The following is a 22,064-nucleotide window of genomic DNA, read 5'->3' on the forward strand; positions in this document are numbered from 1 at the left end:
CAAGTAGTAATTGAAATGCGTTTTTCGTTTTGTAGATGCTGACTTGTGTTCTTCCACCATTCTATATTTTTAAACATTTTATTTTTGGCAAATTATTTACAAACAAATTTTCTTTTGATAGAAGTAATTGCCCTCAGCTTGAACTTGTTAACTAATCAAAGCAATTTTGCACACCCCCCCCCCACCCCGGTTCAGTTGGTAGTGTACAAATAATTTTTAAACATAAAATATAGTTGCTTTTGTTATAACTCCAATTTGGCAATGGCTTGATGACATGCACAATCCGGTATTCTATTTTACAGTGGAGATGGGCAAAAATTCCAATTACACTTTTTGCCTTGGAAAGCTTTAATTCCTTGAAAGGATATTGCCCTTTAAATGCAAATATGGGCCTACAGTATAAAACCATCCCTATTTTGGCACTAACTACCAATGTCAGTAAGAAGTCAAGGATACAGCTAGTGTGAAAAATGCAATAATGAAAATAGTGCTGGAGGTTAGGTTGCTCTTCAGTTTTGCTCAGGGTAATTTGTTGGCACAATGCAGAATACTGACACTGGTTGGGAAAATGTTCCATTCCCTATTAGTGGCATCTTACTTGAATGAAAATTCACCAAGCAAAAAACCTTTTGCTTCCAATTCTCAATTTTTTTTTAAGCGTTTCATTGGTCTATGCATTAGTGAGCACCAGATGTACCCAGAAGCAGCAATATAATATTTGGTAGCAATCAGGAAAGGCAGGATTTTATATATGAGACATGGTTGTTAAGGCACACAAACTGCCATCATTCTTAATCATAATAACTTATTATGTAACATGATAGACCTGAAACAAATTTCACATTAAAGCATTTGATTGTGTTTATTTATACACCATCACTATACAGGATACTATAGTGGTCACAGCCTGAACAAGGTAAATCAGGTACTCAATCACCTTATACAAAGATTATTTTAGTGTTAAGGGTGGGTATAATTTCCCCCCCCCCACCCCCCCAATTAAGTACCAAAATTATAACAAGCAGCAAGAGCACTACTTTATGCTGTTATGCAGGTTACTTGTACTAAGTTAAAATAAAACTATAGTACAAGCATATGTCGCAGCAACATATCGCAAAAAGTTTCATACAGAATTGTAAAGGATTTTTTTTTTTAAATCGCTCGATTTCACTCTGCTGACAATACTAAGGCTATAGATATTTCAGAATGTATATTTACAATGTAATTAAACCTTGTTAAAATATAAAATCTTAAGGAATAAAGCTAACTAGGATAATCTTGATTTACAGTATCATGTCAAAGTTTCCATTAAAATTTAAAGTACATTTGATCTGTACAATAATCACAGCATTTAAAAGTTATTTCAAAAAGGATTATCCAAATCTCAAACACTTGTACTGACATTTCACACTTTTATTTTGTTAGTGTTTGCACAGTGTTCAACTATACTCATTTACAAAAATTGAGAGCAAAGATGCAAACAGATCACATTTAAACCTTGCAGAAACAGGTTTATCAACTCAGCAGTAAGATAGGGCTGTTAATAATACTAGCGTATGGAAATTTGAGTTCTTGAACACCAATTCAACTGCGAACAAAATTAGAAGGGCTCAAATCTGGTCCTACAGCATGCACCACAAAATTCCTATCAAGGTCAGAGAAGAGAGAAGCTTGGTGTTACTCTTGAGGAAAGGAAGAAAACATTCCACAAGTCACTCCAGTCTAGTCTTGTGTAAATCCTAATAATTGATTACACTATCAGTGATCTAGGAGCTGTCTGTTTATGGGAATATTAAGGCATCCAATTAGCAATGTTACTGGTGCTGCAGATTTTTTTTTAAAGACAAAGACAATATTATGATCCGTTGTGCAATGTTTAAATGGATTTATGGAGAAACAAAATGAAATAGCAACTATACAGAAAAACACCTTCATTTGGATTCTGTGAGGAGGAGGTAATGCCTTTCCAGACAGAGTCTTCCTCATCCTTCATTTTTATTAAGGATCAATGGGTAAACATACCGTATGTAGCATTCAGCCATTCTATGTCTCAAGTAGGATCTGTGCTGAATTAGCCATGTTGGGTTTTGCAATTGTCTCAATGCTTCTGGCTAGAGACAGGGAAAAAAAAATGGCAGGGCTGTTGCTCACCATTCAGTCACTAATGCTGGAAATGCACAAGTGGATGTTGGCTGAAAACAAGATTGGGTTTTGTCCATATTGCAGGTTGGTACTGGACCCAAGTTCATCCCCCTGCTTTGTTTTGCGACTTTATCTCTCTACTCCCAACTGTCACCCAGACAGATTTTTCATTTTCCTCTACCAAGTACTTTGCCTCTACTGATCCTTATCCCAATCCATTATTACTTCTCTGCTTCCCTTCTCTCCTGTAACTGTCCCACACTTGTTCAAATAACCTGTGGTTTAGTTTGAGAGTTCCTTTCTTGCCATTTGCCAACAAACCTATCATGTCATCTCCATCAACCTCTTTGTGGCTAGGGTGACCCCTAAAGGCCAAGTACCTTCCCATGTCACTCACCCATTCACCTCTCTGTATTTCCCTTTAAAATGTCTGCTCATTTACAAATGAGGACTTTTCCATCCACAACCTTACTGCGAATGATCATATTAACATCCTGCCTTTGACTGGAACTTGATACCTAGTGATACCTAGACCCTGATCGATGCCTCTACACCTGAAAATATTTACCACCTGCCCAATTTGCTGCAGAGAATGTAGCCCTTATCTCTGTCACTTTTTGAACATTCACCCTATTCTACCCTCATCTATCCTTCAAAATCCTTGTTGTCTACCGCCTCACTCAGGTTTCTTAAGATATTCACTCGCCTTTTCTCCCTCAGCTGCTGCAAAAATAGACTCATCGGACGACTTCAGACTTCATCTCCGCTCCCCTTGCCCCCTCTCCTCCTAACCAAATGCACAGCCACCATCCTGAAGCTCACATTGATTATGTTCTTTCAACTGCCGTGGTCTCAATCAATGAGGCCAGAGCAGATCACTTCCTTGTATCCCTCACTACCTACATCTCTCACCCTGTTTCAAAATTACCTTGCACCTGCCCGTGGAAAGAGTTTTCCTCCAAGTCACTTACAATTGCACTCTCAACTGTCAACTACTTTTGGCCATCCATTCAGTACAATACTACTGCAGCTTTTCACTTCTCAACTACTTCCTCACTTCCACCTTCAACATCCAAATCCCCATGAAAACATTAACTACTTCTCATTCCTGTTCTTTCCCAGTACGGTTCTGATCTTCAGTCACTCAAGTCCAAGGGCACAACTAACAACCATCCATCCCCAAAGTGGCTGGACCACATCAATCTTTACCAGGCCTCATAATTCTCTGCCAAAACCACACAATATTCAAGGATCAATGGAGTGCAAAGTTCACCCCAGGCTCCTTTTCTTCATTACCAATTGCCTCCTTAAATCCCACTCCCCTGCCCCCTCCACTCCAATACCAAGTGCAAGGAGCTTGTGGATTTATTTGCCACCATTCAGCTGCTTTCACTACTACTTTCCCTTGCTCACAAGCCAAACTATCCAACTTAGTGTTGAACCCCATCTCTCTGGTTATCTTCACTCATGCCCTCTCTAACCCATTTTGTGCATGGGACCCACCCACTGCTCCCTCGACCCAGTTCCAATTAAACTCTTGAAAATTCAATTTCCCTTCCCGGCCCCATGCTAGCTGTACCATTGTTAATAACTCACTCTCCTTTTGCATGGCCCTTCATCCTTTCAAACTGACCGTCATCACGCGTCCCCTTAAAACACAAACCCTCAATCTCTCCCTCTTCGTAAATAACCATCGCCAGCCTTCCTTTATTCTGCAAAAAGGCTGTGCTTATCCCTTCGCACAGCACCAAAGCCATGAATGATAGTGTGTGGTGGTCAACCCAGGGCTGAGCTTCCAACCATATCTTCTCCATTAGCTATTCCCACATCTTGCTTGTGCCTCACCCATCTACTGCTGAAGCTCTCATGCATGTCTTTGTTACCTCTAGATTCAATGTACTCCTGGTCACACTTTAATCTTCCACTCTCTAACCTTCAGCTCTTCTAAGACTCTGCAGCATGCATCCTATTTCACACCAAATCCTGCTCGCCTTCTCCCTGTTTCCACTGATCTACACTGGCTCCCAGTCCTCTAATGCCTTGTGTTTAAATCTTTCCATGCCTCACTCCTTCCTATCTCTACAATTGCCTCCAGCCCTATAACCCCCTCCAAACACTCCATTCCTCTGACTCCAGCTTCCTGTGCATCTTCCTTTCTTTCACCCCACCATTGTGGCTAGCTTTCAGACACCTAGCCATCACACTTTGGAATTCCCTCTTGAAATCCCATCCATTTCTCTACCTCCCTCACTTTTTTTTAAGACCCTCCCTAAACACCACCTCTTTCATGAAACCTCTGGTCAACCCTCCAGGCTTTTTTTGTCAAGGCATCCATTTTATCCTTACCTGTCTGAAGCACCCTGCTAAAGTTTCTGCTAAAGCCACTACATTATTGCAAGTTGCTGTTGTTAGAACTCATGTACTAGCTCAAACAAAAATTACTACTCGAGAAGAGGCACAGGAAGGCTACCAAGACCTATGGAACTGTATCTCAGCATAAGTTACTGCTTTCATAATAGTGGGTAGAGAGAAAAATCAAAGGAAAAATATAACAGGCGTACAAAGAATCTAGTAGCTGGGAGTTCAGTGATGAATAGATTAATTATTTGCTTAGAAAATACTACCCCCTCCCCTCCCACCATTGAGTGATTGCAATTATGATGCAAGGGAAAACTGATTCACTTTGATGACTGTGACCTCTTGCTGCAACCTTAAGTTTTTGGGTGGTCTACATTACCCCAAAGTCAGGTTCAAAATGGTGTGTGCTCTACAGCAAAGACAGCAGAGAAAGAAAGAAAGAAGTCATTATCATGAGAAAGACATTCCAGACAATATACAAAATGCAAACAATGACAGTTTCAGACAACCGATGGATTACCATAGATACATTAAAGATAAAAGATACATGATTACTTATTACATGAAGTGTTATACAGGTCTTTAAGTGTTGCTGATGTCTTTTCCTATCGCACTTTACCACAACTTTAAAAACACTAAGTGTTCCTAAAGCCAGACAATATAATTTAAAATAAAAGCAAAATACTACAGATGCTGGAAATACTGAGCAGGTCTTGCAGCATCTGTGGTAATGCAGGTGGAAAGTATACAGTAAATGGCAGAACCCTTAGGAGTATTGACAGGCAGAGAGATCTGGGCGTACAGGTCCACAGGTCACTGAAAGTGGCAACGCAGGTGGATAAGGTAGTCAAGAAGGCATACGGCATGCTTGCCTTCATCGGTCGGGACACAGAGTATAAAAATTGGCAAGTCATGCTGCAGCTGTACAGAACTTTAGTTAGGCCACACTTAGAATATTGCGTGCAATTCTGGTCGCCACACTACCAGAAGGACGTGGAGGCTTTGGAGAGGATACAGAAGAGGTTTACCAGGATGTTGCCTGGTCTGGAGGGCATTAGCTATGAGGAGAGGCTGGATAAACTCAGATTGTTTTCACTGGAACGATGGAGGTGGAAGGGCGACATGATAGAGGTTTACAAAGTTATGAGCGGCATGGACAGAGTGGATAGTCAGAAGCTTTTTCCCAGGGCGGAAGAGTCAGTTACTAGGGGACATAGGTTTAAGGTGAGAGGGGCAAAGTTTAGAGGGAATGTGCGAGGCAAGTTCTTTACACAGAGGGTGGCGAGTGCCTGGAACCTGCTGCCAGGGGAGGTGGTGGAAGCAGGTACGATAGCGACGTTTAAGAGGCATCTTGACAAATACATGAATAGGATGGGAATAGAGGGATACGGTCCCCAGAAGTGCAGAAGGTTTTAGTTTAGGTAGGCATCAAGATCGGCACAGGCTTGGAGAGCCGAATGGCCTGTTCTGTGCTGTACTGTTCTTTGATAGAGAAACAGAGTCAACATTTCAGGTTGATGACCTTTCATTCTGATGATCATTTGAAACATTAACTCTTTCTCTCACCACAGACCCTGCCTGACCTGCTGAATATTTCCAGCATTTAGTTTTTATCCCAGCAAGTAATGTCACCTTCAGGAAAGAAGGGAAGAAAACCAGAGGAAAAAAGGACAAACAAAACACTTACACACACAAAACCAAAGAGTTCTCAGAATGAAGTAACATCCAGTCATATACAATTCCCCACAGCACTACTATAACCCCAGCTCAATTACATCACAGTTAGCAGCTGAGAATATTCTCACCTCCTAGTTTAAAAAAACTGCTCTTCCCATCCCAACTGCTCCAAGATCTGTGTGTTACGATCCTCCACATTCACAAAAGGTGGAACTTCCATGACCCTTGCAAATAGACACACTAAAGGTCTCCTGACTGCCTAATCTCTTTTCTCCCAAAAAGTTTGATATCAAAAATACTTCTTCCAAAACACAGATCAATGGCATTTTTAAAAGTTATTCTTTCATGAGATGTGGGCGTCGCTGGCTATGCCAGCATCTGTTGCTGAACCCTAATTGTCCTCGAGAAGGCGGCGGTGAACTGCATTCTTGAACCGCTGCAGTGCATATTGTGTAGGTACACCCACAGTGCTGTTAGGAAGGGAGTTCCAGGATTTTGACCCAGCGACAGTGAAGGAATGGCAATATAATTCAGTTCAGTTCTGGGTACTGCCTGTGCAGAGTTTGCACGTTCTCCCTGTGACCGCGTGGGTTTCCGCCAGGTGCTCCGGTTTCCTCCTGCAGCCAAAGACTTGCAGGTTGATAGGTAAATTGGCCATTGTAAATTGCCCCTAGTGTAGGTAGGTGGTAGGAGAATGGTGGGGATGTGGTAGGGAATATGGGATTAATGTAGGATTAGTATAAATGGGCGGTTGTTGGTCGGCACAGACTTGGTGGACCGAAGGGCCTGTTTCAGTGCTGTATCAATAAATAAATTCCAAGTCAGGATGGTGTGTGGCTTGGAGGGGAACTTGCAGGTGGTGATGTTCCCATGTATCTGCTGCCCTTGTACTTCTAGGTGGTACAGGTCACGGGTTTGGAAGGTGCTGTCGAAGGAGCCTTGGTGCATTGCTGCAGCGTATCTTGTAGATGGTACATACTGCTGCCACTGTGTCGGTGGTGGAGGGAGTGAATGTTGGAGGTGGTGGATGGGGTGCCAATCAAGCGGGCTGCTTTGTCCTGGATGGTGTTGAGCTTCTTCAGTGTTGTTGGAGCTGCACCATCCAGGCAAGTGAAGAGTATTCCATCACACTCCTGACTTGTGCCTTGTAGATGGCAGACAGGCTTGGGAGACAGGTGGTGAGTTACTCGCTGCAGAATTCTCAGTTTCTGGTCAATGGTAACCCCCAGGATGTTGAGCATGGGGATTCAGCAATGGTAATGCCACTGAATGTCAAGGGGAGATGGTTGGAATCTCCCTTGTTGGAAATGATCATTGCCTGGCACTTGTGTGGTGAGAATGTAACTTGCCATTTATCAGCCCAAGCCTGAATGTTGTCTAGATCTTGCTGCATATGGACACAGGCTGCCTCAGTATGAGTCATGAATGGTGCTGAACATTGTGCATCATCAGTGAACATCCTCACCTCTAACCTTATAACGGTCATTGATGAAGCAGCTGAAGATGGTTGGGCCTAGGAACCCTGAGGAACTCCTGCAGCGATGTCCTGGACCGGAGATGACCTCTAACAACCACAACCATCTTCCTTTGTGCCAGGTGTGACTCCAGCCAGTGCAGAGTTTCCCCCAATTCCCACTGACTCCAGTTTTGCTAGGGCTCCTTGATATCACACTTGGTCAAATGCTGCCTTGATATCTAGGGCAGTCATTCTCACCTCACCTCGATTTCAGCTCTGTTGTCCATGTTTGGACCAAGGCTGTAATGAGGAGGTCAGGAGCTGAGTGGCTCGGCCAGAACCCAGACTGAGCGTCACTGAGTAGGTTATTGCTGAGTAAGTGTCGCTTGATAGCACTGTCAACGACACCTTCCATCACTTTGATGATCGAGAGTAGACTGATGGGGCAGTAATTGGCCGGGTTGGAATTGTTCTGCTTTTTGTGTACAGGACATACCTGGGCAATTTTCCACATTGTCGGGTAGATGCTAGTGTTGTAGCTGTACTGGAAACAGCTTGGCTATGGGGGGAGGCCAGTTCTGGAGCAGAGGTCTTCAGTACTATTGCCAGAATGTTGTCAGGGCCCATAGCCTTTGCAGTATCCAGTGCCTTCAGCTGTTTCTTGATTATCACATGGAGTGAATCGAATTGGCCGAAGACTGGCATCGGAGATGCTGGGGACCTCAGGAGGAGGCCAAGATGGATCATCCACTTGGCACTTCAGGCTGAGGATGGTTGTATATGCTTCATCCTTGTCTTTCGTACTGATGTGCTGGACTCCCCCATCATTGAGGATGTGGGTATTTGTGGATCCACCCCCTCCTGTTAGTTATTTAATTGTCCACCACCATTCATGACTGGATGTGGCAGAACTGCAGAGCTTAGATCTGATCTGTTGTTTGTGTGATTGCTTAGCTCTGTCTATTGCATGCTGCTTCCGCTGTTTGGCATGCAAGTAGTCCTGGGTTGCAGCTTCACACAATTGACACCTCATTTTGAGGTATGCCTGGTGCTGCTCCTGGCATGCCCTCCTGCACTCTTCATTGAACCAGGGTTGATCCCCCAGCTTGATGGTAATGGTAGAGCAGGGAATATGCCAGGCCATAAGGTTGTACAGATTGTAGTTGAATACAATTCTGCTGCTGCTGATGGCCCAAAGCGCCTATGGATGACCAGTTTTGCATTGCTAGATTTGGTTGAAATATATCCCTTTAGCATGGTGGTCGTGCCACACAACAGAGTGTGTCCTCAATGTGAAGACGTGACTTCATCTCCACAAGGACTGTGCGGTGATCACTCCGACCAATACGGTCATGGACAGATGCATCTGCGACAGGTAAATTGACGAGGATGAGGTAAAGCAGGTTTTTGCCTCTTGTCGGCTCCCTCACCACCTGCTGCAGACCCAGACTATCAACAATATCCTTTAGGACTCCGCCAGCTTGGTCAGTGGTGTTGCTTCCGTGGCACTCTTGGTAATGGATATTGAAGTCTCTCACCCAGAGGACATTCTGTGCCCTTGCCACCCTCAATACTTCCTCCAAGTGTTGTTCAACATGGAGGAGTACTGATTCATCAGCTGAGGGGGTGGGCACTGGTGATAATCAGCAGGAGGTTTCCTTGCCCATGTTTGACCTGATGCCATGAGTCCTCAAGGGGTCCAGAGTCAATGTTGAGGACTCCCAGGGCAGCTCCCTCCCGATTATATATCACTGTGCTGTCACCTCTGATGGGTCTGTCCTGTCGGTGGGACAGGATATACCCAGGGATGGTGATGATTGGGACATGGTTATACTCACGGAATCCTACCTTACAGACAATATTGTTGCTTGACTAGTCTGTGGGACAGCTCTCCCAATTTTGGCACAAGCCCCCAGATGTTAGTAAGGAGGACTTTGCAGGGTCGACAGGGCTGGATTTGCCGTAGTCGTTTCCAGTGCCATGTGGTCTGTCCAGTTTCATTCCTTTTAGACTTTTCTCTAGCAGTTTGGTACAACTGAGTGGCTCGCTAGGCCATTTCAGAGGGCATTTAAGAGTCAAGCACATTGTTGTGGGGCTGGAGTCACATATAGGCCAGACCAGGTAAGGAGGGCAGATTTCCTTTCCTAAAGAACATTAGTGAACCAGATGGGTTTTTATCATAAAAGCAAAATACTGCGGATGCTGAAAATCTGAAATAAAACCAAGAAATGCTGGAACCACTCAGCAGGTCTGGCAGCATCTGTGGAAAGAGAAGCAGAGTTAACGTTTCGGGTCAGTGACCCTTCTTCGGAACTGACAAATATTAGAAATGTCACAGGTTATAAGCAAGTGAGGCAGGGGTGGGGCAAGAGATAACAAAGGAGGTGTAGATTGGACAAGGCCACATAGCTGACCAGAAGGTCATGGAGCAAAGGCAAACAATATGTTAATGGTGTGTTGAAAGACAAAGCATTAGTACAGATAGGGTGTTAATGGACTGAAGATTGAACAGCAGCAAGTACAAACATGAAAAAAAAACAGTGGGTAAGCAAACTGAACAAACTATGAAATGAAATAAACATAAAAAACATTTCCAGGAAACTGGAAATTGTCAAAATGACGTAGGGCGTCAGAAGAGTCACGGATGTGGGTGGGAAGAGACTGGACCAGCGGAGAAAAGATCACAGAGTCAAGATAGGAAGAAATAAGTTCAGTGGGGCAGGAGCAGGTCCATCTCTGACACTTCCCTTCCCTTCATCGACTTCTCTGTCTCCATCTCTGGGGATAGGTTGTCGACTAATATCCATTATAAGCCCATCGACTCCCACAGCTACCTCGACCACACTTCTTCACACCCTACCTCCTGTAAGGACTCCATTCCATTCTCCCAGTTTCTCCGTCTCCGAGGCATCTGCTCTGCTGATGCTACCTTCCATGATGGTGCTTCTGATATGACCTCCTTTTTCCTCAACCGAGGATTCCCCCCCCCACCGTTGTTGACAGGGCCCTCAACTGTGTCCGGCCCATTTCCCGCACCTCTACCCTCAACCCTTCCCCTCCCTCCCAGAACTGTGACAGGGTTCCCCTTGTCCTCACTTTCCACCCCATCAGCCTCCATATCCAAAGGATCATCCTCCGCCATTTCCACCACCTTCAGCGTGATACCACTACCAAACGCAGCTTCCCCTCCCTTCCCCGTCAGCATTCCGAAGGGATCGTTCCCTCCGCGACACCCTGGTCCACTCCTCCATTACCCCCCACCACCTCGTCCCCGACCCATGGCACCTTCCCCTGCAATCGCAGGAGGTGTAATACCTGCCCATTTACCTCCTCCCTCCTCACTACCTAGGCCCCAAACACTCCTTTCAGGTGAAGCAGCGATTTACTTGTACTTCTTTCAATGCAGTATACTGTATTCGCTGCTCACAGTGTGGTCTCCTCTACATTGGGGAGACCAAGCGCAGACTGGGTGACCGCTTTGCGGAACATCTCCGCTCAGTCCGCAAGCAGGACCCTGAGCTTCCGGTTGCTTGCCATTTCAACACTTCCCCCTGCTCTCATACTCACATCTCTGTCCTGGGATTGCTGCAGTGTTCCAATGAACATCAACGCAAGCTCGAGGAACAGCATCTCATTTATCGATTAGGCACACTACAGCCTACCGGACCGAACATTGAGTTCAATAATTTCAGAGCATGACGGGCCCCCCATTTTACTTTTATTTTTAGTTATTTTTTCTTTTTTACATTTTTTACAATTTTTAAAAAATGTTTATTTCATTTCATAGTTTGTTCAGTTTGCTTACCCACTGTTTTTTTTTCATGTTTGTACTTGCTGCTGTTCAATCTTCAGTCCGTTAACACCCTATCTGTACTAATGCTTTGTCTTTCAACACACCATTAACATATTGTTTGTCTTTGCTCCATGACTTTCTGGTCAGCTATGTGGCCTTGTCCGATCTACACCTTCTCCTTTGTTATCTCTTGCCCCACCCCCGCCTCACTTGCTTATAACCTGTGACATTTCTAATATTTGTCTGTTCTGAAGAAGGGTCACTGACCCGAAACGTTAACTCTGCTTCTCTTCCTACAGATGCTGCCAGACCTGCTGAGTGGTTCCAGCTTTTCTTAATTTTATTGGGTTTTTATCATAAATTGACAATGGCTCCATGGTCACCATTACTGAGACTAGCTTTTCTAATTCCATTTTTATTATTTGAATTTAAATTCCACCAGCTGCCATGGTGGGATTTGTACCTCTGTCCCCAGAGCATTAGCCTGGGCCTCTGGATTGCCAGTCCAGTGACATTACCACTACACCACTGCCTCCTCCATGGCATAAACAAACAGAGTCGGCTGGGATATAGAACACATCAGCCTACTGCCAACCATTTGAGTTCAATGGCTGTATAATATCAACTAGAATCTAACCATATTTCACTTATGCAGTTGAGAACTAATGTAAAATATTAGATTGCAGAAATAGAGTACAAACCTATGGGATGGAACGTGCCCTATTAGTGAACTGCCTGATAAATAAGTTGCAAAGGTTAGATTATAGCATACTTTAGGTTTCTCATTTTTAATAATGCATGCAGAGCTGCCTGGCAAGCCAAAGTGATAAAATAATTGCCAGAAAGGAAAAGCAATTAGAAGAGGGGAAAAGTGGGGGGAAGCCATTATATTGTTTAGAATTTCCTACAGTCAGATTTGCGGAAGTTATAGATTTGCTGAAAGAATTGTGCCATTAGGATTACATGAAGCCAAATCTTATCTATTACCATTAAGAATGAAGGCAGAAAATGCAACTTCAGTAATTACAATTAAGGTGATTTCAGCAAGATTTTGAAAATTCCAGAAAACCCTAAGGACTATATTAATGCTTTAACACTATTAATGAGAGCGTGACCATTAAATTTAACCACCTGGACACTGAAATAAAACATGACATTAAAATTGCCTGGTATTCCTTAGTAGCAGACAGCATAAAATATTTCACTTAAGAGGTTACTTGGAAAATCTTCTAGCTAGCAACAATGAAGGTTAATAACTGATGAATTGTGTTTTCAGAATACAGTACAGCATCGTGATGGATTGGTGCTGTAACATGCTTTGTGAAATGATAGAACAGTGCTCGAGTTCACATCATTTGCAACACATAACACATTCCCTAATGAAAGCACTGTCAGAAGACAGACACAGAAGAGAGACCACAGAAGAGAGTTCCAAAGAAGGGTCACTGACCCGAAACGTTAACTCTGCTTCTCTTTTCACAGATGCTGCCAGACCTGCTGAGTGGTTCCAGAATTTCTCGTTTTTATTTCAGATTTCCAGCATCCGCAGTATTTTGCTTTTGTTTTACAGAAGAGAGACCAGGTTGACATCTTGCATTTATACAGGCTCTTTAATGTACAAATACACCATCTTGAAGCACCTTGGGGTGTTATCACAAAAATGGATGCCAAACCAGAAGAGGCAGCATGACAAAAGCTTGGTCAAAATGGTGGATTTTAAGGAGGGTCTCAAAAGGAGGAGGAGGTGGTGTAGGTGTTGAGGGTTGAATGGATACAGAGGTCGTGAAAAGTCTGGTTCAACAGCAGCTGAGGAGAGGGGGGAGGGGGGGGGTGGATTCAGTGGCAAGGGTACAGTGTTTGCAGCAAAAGCTGAAGACTATAGCTTCGGTCTTTCCAATGGTTAATTTGAGGAAACTGCAGCTCAACCAAGACTGGATGTTGGACAAGCAATCTGACAGAATAGAGGGAGTAGACAGCTTGAGAAGGGGGTGGAATGTAGAACTGGGTGTCATCAGGATACATGTGGAAGCTGACCCTGTGTCTGCATATAATGTTGCCTGGGGCAGAAGGTCAATGAGGAAGAGAGTGGTCCAAGGATAGATCCTTGGAGGACTCCAAAATTAAAAAGTGATGAAAGTGGGATGAGCAGCCATTGCTGAAATTCTCTGATTTTGATTGGAACCAAGCAAAGACAAATTCATTGAGCCGGACAATGGAGAAGTGCCGTTGTAGGACCATGCTTAATCATATCTTAGGCTACAGAGATCAAGGAGGGATAACAGACCAGTCATATAAGGTGGCTTTTGAGAGTTTGATTAGAGCCATTTCAGTATAATAACAGAGGCAGAAACCCAACTGCAGAGATTCAAACATAGAGAGATGGGCATGGATTTAGGAAATGCAACACATTTAAAAGGACTTGAAAGGGAGCCTGGAGAAGCTGTTGTTGAGCTACCAAAGATTTTATGAAAAGATCTTTGTCAGCTCAACAATAGCAGTGACTTTTACTTATCTGCCTGCCACTGTAATGGCATGAAGTTTGCTAAATTAAGTAGTTATAATTTGTCAAGTTCAATCAGAGGTCATGGTAAAGCAAAAGGGTTTTTATTTAATTTATACATAGGATGGGATGGCCTAGCAAGCAGATATGAGGAGGTGCGGTTGTAACAAATAGACCTCAAGTGACGACTGAGTAAATAATGACAGAGAATTTGTACTAGGTTATTAGGCATAGTGATTCTTTGTCATGGTGGAATCTATGCTGTAACAACTAATTCAGTGACTATTAGTTAACGCTGCATTAACTTCTGTGTACATGGGACAAAGTTCCAGAGATAGGACAAGCAGTACAAAATGTTGCTGGTGTCCAACTGGTAAAGAATGTACAGTTGCTTTGGTCTTCCTACCACCCAGAAGAACAAGGGCAATAGACACATGGGAACACCACCACCTGCAAGTGCCCTTGAAAGTCACACACCATCCTGCCTTGGAACTATATCGTTGTTCCTTCATGGGTCAAAATCCTGGAATACCGTAAAAGCACTGTGACTGTACCTACACCATATGGAATGCAGCAGTTCTAGGCGGCTCAACACCACCTTCTCAAGGGCAATCAGGGATGGGCAATAAATGCCAGCCTTGCCAGTGACACTTACACCCATGAAAGAATAAAAAACTCCAGAACCTCCAGCTGCCATTGACTAATACACATTAATATGGTGGTGTGGTAATAAAGAAAGCTATTACCTCAGTTTGAAAAAAAACACAAGTTAATAAACATGGAATAAGTTTTCAAACCTTGAAAGTGCTACTTTGTGTACTTACCAAAGAGCATTTGTTTTCCCTTCCAGTATCATCTTCATTGTTTTATTTCATATTTTTAAGTTTCCAAGTGCTTCCACTCTAAATAGCTCTGGTTTCATTAAGAATTTGTCAACAGAAAACCAATTATGCTGAACTCAACTAAGCTGAATACTGAAAAAAATCACATCTGCAAGGTTGGTGTGTTTGAATTTGGCAAAAGTGGAGTCCTTAACGTTGCTCACTCACTGATGAACTCAGGATATATCCACCAATGAGAAAGCAGTGCTGAGAATAGACCCTTTTCAAACAGACTGCCTCTTCATACCAAATATGTGAACAGAAGTAGGCTGTTCAGCCTTTATGCATGTTGCGTCATTTAATTAGATCATGGCTGATCTGTATTTTAACTCCATTTATCTGCCTTTGTCGCATATCCCTTGATAACCTTACTGAACAAAAATCTATCAATCTCAGTCTTGAAAATATCAATTTACCCAGCATCTACAACCTTTCAGTGGAGGGTGAGGTGCAGAGGAGTGGGGGATAAAGAGTTCCAGATTTCCATTCTCTTTAGTGAGAGAGTAAACTTTTTGATTTCGCTCCCAAATTCGTCCCTCTTGTTCTAGAATCCCCACTAGAGGAAATAGTTTCTCTGTATCTACCCTATCAAATGCCATTATCATTTTAAACACCTCAATTAGATCACTTCACAAACCTTCTAAACTAAAGGGAGTACAAACCAAGTTTAAGCAACCTGTCCTCACAATTTAACCCTTTAAACCCTGGTTTCATGCTGGTGAATTTGCGCTGTAGCAAAGTTTCCATACAATAACGATTACACATATAGGGTTTGATTTAGAATTAAAGACGAGAGAGGAAAAGAGAACATGAGTGAGTGCCAAAACCCAGCCCACTAATTCCAGTGATTGACCTTCTTGTAAGTGCTGCTAGGCGCCCAGTGAGACAATCATTATGTAATAGGTTGAACTCCAATTTAAGTTCACTACTTATGCTGGGTGCATTACATAAGGGGGTAAAATTGGCACTTGCTTCCCAGTTACCCCTGAAGCAATTATGATATAAAAGACTTCCTTTCTTCTTTCGTAATGACAAAAAAAAAATCAGAATGAAATGTTTCAATTATTGATTACTCATAATTATGAATACAACAAAAAGGAAATTAATTTAGATATGTTTTATACAAGTTCTAGGTGGGAGAAACTACTATAATTTTAAAATAGAAACCATTCAAAATATTTAATGTCTGTAGAGTAAGAATACCCTTAGATGAACCAATGATATTGCGTTTGGGTTTTCAATAAAAAAAAGCTCATGCCTTGCTAAGTATATCATCTTAAATTACAGTAACCATTAATTAATTACATGATTATACTTGTCACATTCATGTAAAGAAACACTTTTACCTACCAGTTGATGGAGGAGTAGGGGATGATGGTGATGTTAAAGGAGAACTAGCACCAGAGCCTGAAGGGAAAATATAGTTGAAAACATATAACTGTTTTGTTTACACACCACATTGATAAAATAAATATTTTGATCAACAATACATTTACAATATGCTGAAGGAACTACCAAAGGGGTCAGCAATCTAGCTTTTCCTTAAATTGTAGAAACATTCCTCTCCATGCTCCACACTAGTAGAAATCAGTATAATGGTTAAGTTTGCCTGAGAGGAGTTACTATTTTCTATTATGTGTCCCTTGCAGTTCACTTGTGTCATGTTCATAGCTTGTACAAGGCTGTATTCTGTACAGGTCACACAGATGAATTATATGATCTCATATTGACTGATGCTTGCATAATTCCTTTGATCAATAATGAAAAAGGCCTACAAAACAGTTTTATTCATTACCAACAACAAACAGAACAAAAGCTTTATTCAATGCTTATATTGTCATCAGATGACTTCCTTTGGCTGAGCTTCCAATGTACCCATCCTATGCCACCATGTGCTACATATTAACTTCTGTGCCTAAGCAATGCATTTCTGGGCAATAGGTGAACAATAAAAATAAAGATGAAACACTAACAGTTTGTTTTTTATTCATCTTTTCTTGACTCTTTGCCTTTCACAAATATATTTATAGGTCATAGCCTTTGTTTAAGAAGTAAAATTATGGACCTTGAATTAGAACAACTAAAACTCATTCATTGAGAGTTTTAAGATCAGGTACTTTTATTTTTTTGTTCCCCTTGAAAAGTAGTCATTTTTAAAGGCATCCTGAAGAAAAAAGTATGTACAACCCTTAAATATCAAAACTTCTGAGTGTCAACTATGGCTCACTTGTTAACGGAGGTGGTGTTGTGGTAATGTCACTGAACAAGTAATACAGTAGGGAACGTGGGTTCAAATCCCACCATGGCAGCTGGTGGAATTTAAGTTCAATTAATTAATAAAAATAAAATAAAAAATATATAATAAAATAATAAAAATCTGGAATTGAAAGCTGGTCTTCATAATGGTGGCATGAAACTATCATCGATTGTTGTAAAAACCCATCTGGTTCACTAATGTCCTTTAGGGAAGGAAATCTGCTGTCCTTACCTGGTCTGGCCTACATGTGACTCCAGACCCAGAACAATGTGGTTGACTCTCAACTGCCCTCTGCCCCCTCCACACTCAGTTGTCAAGGGCAATTAGAGATGGGAAACAAATGCTGTTCTTTGCCAGCAATGCCCACATCCCACAAAAGAATAAATGAAAAAGTAGAATATTTCCTGGCAGCAGGCCCATTGCCGATGTCATCACTGTTTAGTTTAGTTTAGTTTAGTTTAGAGATACAGCACTGAAACAGGCCCTTCGGCCCACCGAGTCTGTGCCGACCATCAGCCACCCATTTATACTAATCCTACACTAATCCCATATTCCTACCACATCCCCACCTGTCCCTATATATTTCCCTGCCACCTACCTATACTCGGGGCAATTTATAATGGCCAATTAACCTATCAACCTGCAAGTCTTTGGCATGTGGGAGGAAACCGGAGCACCCGGAGGAAACCCACGCAGACACAGGGAGAACTTGCAAACTCCGCACAGGCAGTACCCAGAATCGAACCCGGGTCCCTGGAGCTGTGAGGCTGCGGTGCTAACCACTGCGCCACTGTGCCCGAACATTTGTCAGCTTGCCTATATGGGTCCACGCATAGGCACGTCAATATCACCATGTAATGACGTAATGATGTCAGATGTGTTGCTTCACTCCTCAACGGCCATCTCCATCCCCTCCAACAGTACCCTGCTCCCATCCGCGATCAGCGCCTCAATCACCAACTCTCTTCCCCGCTCCCTCCTGCTGCTCTCTCCAGCTCCTGCCTGCTCGCCGCTCCCGACTCTTTGTCACTCCATCCTGCTGCTTACTTGCTGCCTCGTCGCTAGCACCCCGCCCACTCCCCCCCACCACTACTCCAGGTGGCGAGGCGGGGGAAGTGAGCAGCGGGAGCGAACGGCGAGCAGATGGGCACAGGGGAGAACAGCAGGTCAAGCGGCGAGCATTTGGGAGCATCAGGATAGAGCAGCGAGAAGCCGGGCGCAGGAGGGAGTGGGGAAGAGAAGCGGCAATCGTGAGAGGGAGCGGGGTACTGTTGGGTGGTGGGGGGGGGGGGCGGTGGGGGACTGTGTGCGGGGGCAGCGATCACAGCCATTGTGTGGTGAGAGGGTTTGGGTTCAATTCATTTTTGTGCCAAATTGAACAGCACCATCTTTATTAATGGCAGCTGCCTGAGATGTTGCAGACAGGGACGTTTCTATCGATGAGGTTGCATCTGCGCATGTGCCAGCACTGTGCCTCCTAATAGCTGCATTGTTAGTAAACACAGCCTAAAAAACCTTCAGTTAGAAGATTGCGGGTTTAAGACCCACTCCAGGATTTGAGCACACAAATCCAGGCTGACACTCCAATGTAGTACTGAAGGAATGCTGCACTGTCAGAGGTGCCATCTTTCGGATGAGACATTAAACCGAGGCCCCCTCTGCAAAAGATCCCACAGGGCTATTTTGAAGATCAGGGGAGTTATCCCCACTGTCCTGGACAGTATTAATCTCTCAATCAACCTCACTAACACAGATTATCTGGCTATCATCACCTTGCTGTTTTGTGGGAGCTTGAGGTGCATAATCTGGCTGACAAATTTCCGACATTACAACAGTGGCTACACTTCAAAAGTACATCATGCACTGTAAAATGTTCAGGACACCCTGAGGTTGTGAAAGTAACTATATAAATGCAAGCCTTTCTTTAAATTCATAAAACACTGAAAAAACTTGGTTAAATTTTACTGAATTAAACCTTGGTATTATTCACACAAAAAATTAGTTTCTGAAGGAGTGTTACCACTTATTAAACACAAAGGTTTATGTAAACTAGGCCAAATACAAGAAGCACACAAAGGAAGAGTGCAACAGTATTTTAACAAATTTAGATAGAGAAAAAATGATAACTGGTCACTGCAACACTTACACAAAAACTCACGGGTGCTTGAAGTTGTGCATTTCCACGAAGCTACAACTTCCTAACAAAAGATATTCTGATGGCTCAACCAATGTAGCCAATGATCATTCGTGAAATTGGTCCAGAGAAAAAAATTGACAGAAAGACATATTCAATTCTCCTTGAAATTTCCTTTTACCAATATTGCTTCCTCTTATAGCCAGAACAGTGAGACAAATTGGCACACACAGAGTTTCCTCCTTTCCATTCATGAATGGCTGGCAAGGGGCCAGAATTGGCACTAACAAATATTTTCATCTACCTTGGATGGGACATTACAATGCTGTATTGCACTTCATCAAAAGCCATGACAAAAAAAAGACAAATCTACTCAATCACGGCAGACTCATCCAAACCAGCAGCAAATGAGTGATGCTTTAGGTTATTACATTTACCTATCACTTAAATCCCTGTGACTCTACATTCCAAATTGGAATCTAGCCCAGACTGATGGCATGAAGGCTTCTTCGGTCTGCTAATGGTGAGGTAATCAACATGAAATGAGTTTGGGCTGTCTCATCCAAGTTCCTAGTGGATGTGGTCTCACAGCATAAAACATGCCTGAAATTGATTAAAGTAATGTAAATGTTACATTGATGTAGGGCCTACTCTTCAGTACACAGCTGATGCATATTACTAGGACAGAACAACAGCAGCTGGCTGAGCTATAGCTGACCCAGGAATGCTTGAAATCGGAAAGGGTTCCATTGCTCCACACTGCCATCCTTTAAGTTGACGGCCATAAAAAATTCCTCCCTGCCACAAAAATGTTAATTGAACTCATCTGAGCTGCAATTACAATGTGTTCCAAGGTCATTCTCACTCAAGCTATCAGGCTGCTCCTTGCACTACTTTATGTTAACGTTCTATATACCAATACTGCCCAACTGCACAAAATGGTGTCATCTGACAATCGTCGAGTTACATGCAGTGAATATACTGGTGCTTAAGATCTCAAAGGAATCCCAAAATACCTAGTTTACATGGTCCATGTAACCTGGCATCATATTCCTTAACTCTATTCAAGAGCATAAGTCCATCCGTCTGAAGAAACAGACTTCTTATTCTGGAAAATACAATTATTTCACTTCTAGATGTTATACGACACTGCCAATCGCTCTCTTTTGAGAAAGGATCCTCACTTAGATTAATGTAGGCAATATGGGTTGAGAATAAGCTGTTCTGTACAAAACATTTGCATTTAATTGAAGTCATTACAGTCAGTAGCCTAATTTGAAAATTATCTTGAGGTTTAACTGAAGAAAGTCTCCAGATGTGTCACTATTGAAAATGATTCCTGAACAGAAACTTTTCCTGACTGAACTTGAGCTGATTACCAGACGCAATTTCAATTTAAAAAAAACATACCAGAGTTTACATTGTTTGAGTTGCTGCTTTTAGTTGAGTTATCCGCTTCATTCTCAGTTACAGACTGCTTTGACTTCTGCTTGTAAGAAAAAGCATTTTTTATTTAAAAAGAATGTGAAACACCTATGTAGTACAACTATATCACACTTCAATCATGCAACCAAAGACACAACAAACTTCACTGTATCGTGCAATGCTCATTAAAAATGAACATGCAGTAAAACAGATGAAAATATATGATAGCTGCAAATTAATTCAAAAAGCCAAAGGACAAGTAAAATAATATAACTAGACCTCTATTGAACCAATTTTTGTTACCTTGGCTTGCTACAATAAAAAGACACAGAACAAAGAGTTTCATTATTTAAGAAACAAAGCCACAGCTTTAGAGTGTATTAGGACTAAAATTGCACAATATAATTAAACATTTATATCAAATAAAACATTAAATATATTCTTTACTAGAGATGGTCATCCTATCTTTGCCTTATTTATAACTCTAGTAAACAAAGTATAATTTAAAAATTTCTCCTAGCAAGGTGTCCAGTTCAAATGACACTAATATTTTACTAAAATAAATATACATTTCTATAACTGGAACAGCAGTCAAAATCTCTAAAATTCATTCACCTTTCGTGCCAAAATCTTCCTCCTTTTCTTCTCTTCCTCTGATCCATGGTGAGACTGTGCCCTTGTCAGTCTCTTATGTCGATGAATCTTTTGGAATAAAGATAACTGGAAATTTTAGATATTGGAAGCATGAAAAATGTAGGTCGAGCGTTTTAATTGTTATACCGGCTTGTGGCTGACCTACTGGCAGATGCAAGACATGCTATTAACACTTCCTGTTCTCAATGAGATGGTAGGGAAGATTTTAAACACCCTACCTTGCCTCAACAGGGTGGTAGGGGAGTTGAAACTTACATGGTCGAATTATCCTCTCATTTCAGCTGAGTCACCACTTTGTGGCTCCTGTGCCCATCTAAATCAGATAGGATCCTCATTAATCTATCCAAATCAGGGTCCTATAACACACAAAGGATCCTGATGCAGATATGCAGAGTATCTACCATGAATGCTGTGCTCAGTAAAACCAGGCCGTCAAGAGAAAGAGGCCTTAAAATGACACGTCTAAAGATACTTTAGTGGGGACAGAAGAAGTGCTCCTCCAGGCTCCACAAGAATTATGTGGTCCTCTACCACTCCTCTTCTACTATCACCCCACCCAGAACCACCTTCCTGCCACCCACTATTGTGCTGAGCCAGAGTTAGCAATCAGCAGCAGGCCACCCACTTGGAACACGCAATGCGCCAGCAGCATGCTTGTAAGATTCAGCACTCAGAATGCATCAGGCCTCTCACCAGAAGGATCAGGCCTGTTCTGATAGTTGACATTTACCTTGCTGCATTTGGAGAAAAAAGGTATCCTTCAAAATGAGCAAAAAGTATTTGTAAA

At 42.5% G+C, this 22,064-nt stretch overlaps 1 protein-coding gene across 4 annotated transcripts in view; it reads right to left on the minus strand.

Annotated features, from left to right (window-relative positions):
• pxk (PX domain containing serine/threonine kinase) overlaps nt 1–22,064 on the minus strand; it is a 77,468-nt gene that overhangs the window by 892 nt on the left and 54,512 nt on the right. For 2 of the 4 annotated variants that reach the window (XM_068051644.1, XM_068051642.1), the window contains exons 15-17: nt 21,239–21,325; nt 20,609–20,684; nt 16,158–16,214 (exon numbers count right to left, since the gene is read on the minus strand). In XM_068051644.1, coding sequence (XP_067907745.1) covers nt 16,158–16,214; nt 20,609–20,684; nt 21,239–21,325 — 220 coding nt within the window. Of the gene's footprint in view, nt 1–16,157; nt 16,215–20,608; nt 20,688–21,238; nt 21,326–22,064 lie in introns of all 4 variants that reach the window. The other 2 variants (XM_068051643.1, XM_068051641.1) reach the window with 1 other exon arrangement.

This window comes from Heterodontus francisci, chromosome 19 (assembly GCF_036365525.1).
Source record: "Heterodontus francisci isolate sHetFra1 chromosome 19, sHetFra1.hap1, whole genome shotgun sequence".
Classification (NCBI taxonomy): domain Eukaryota; kingdom Metazoa; phylum Chordata; class Chondrichthyes; order Heterodontiformes; family Heterodontidae; genus Heterodontus; species Heterodontus francisci.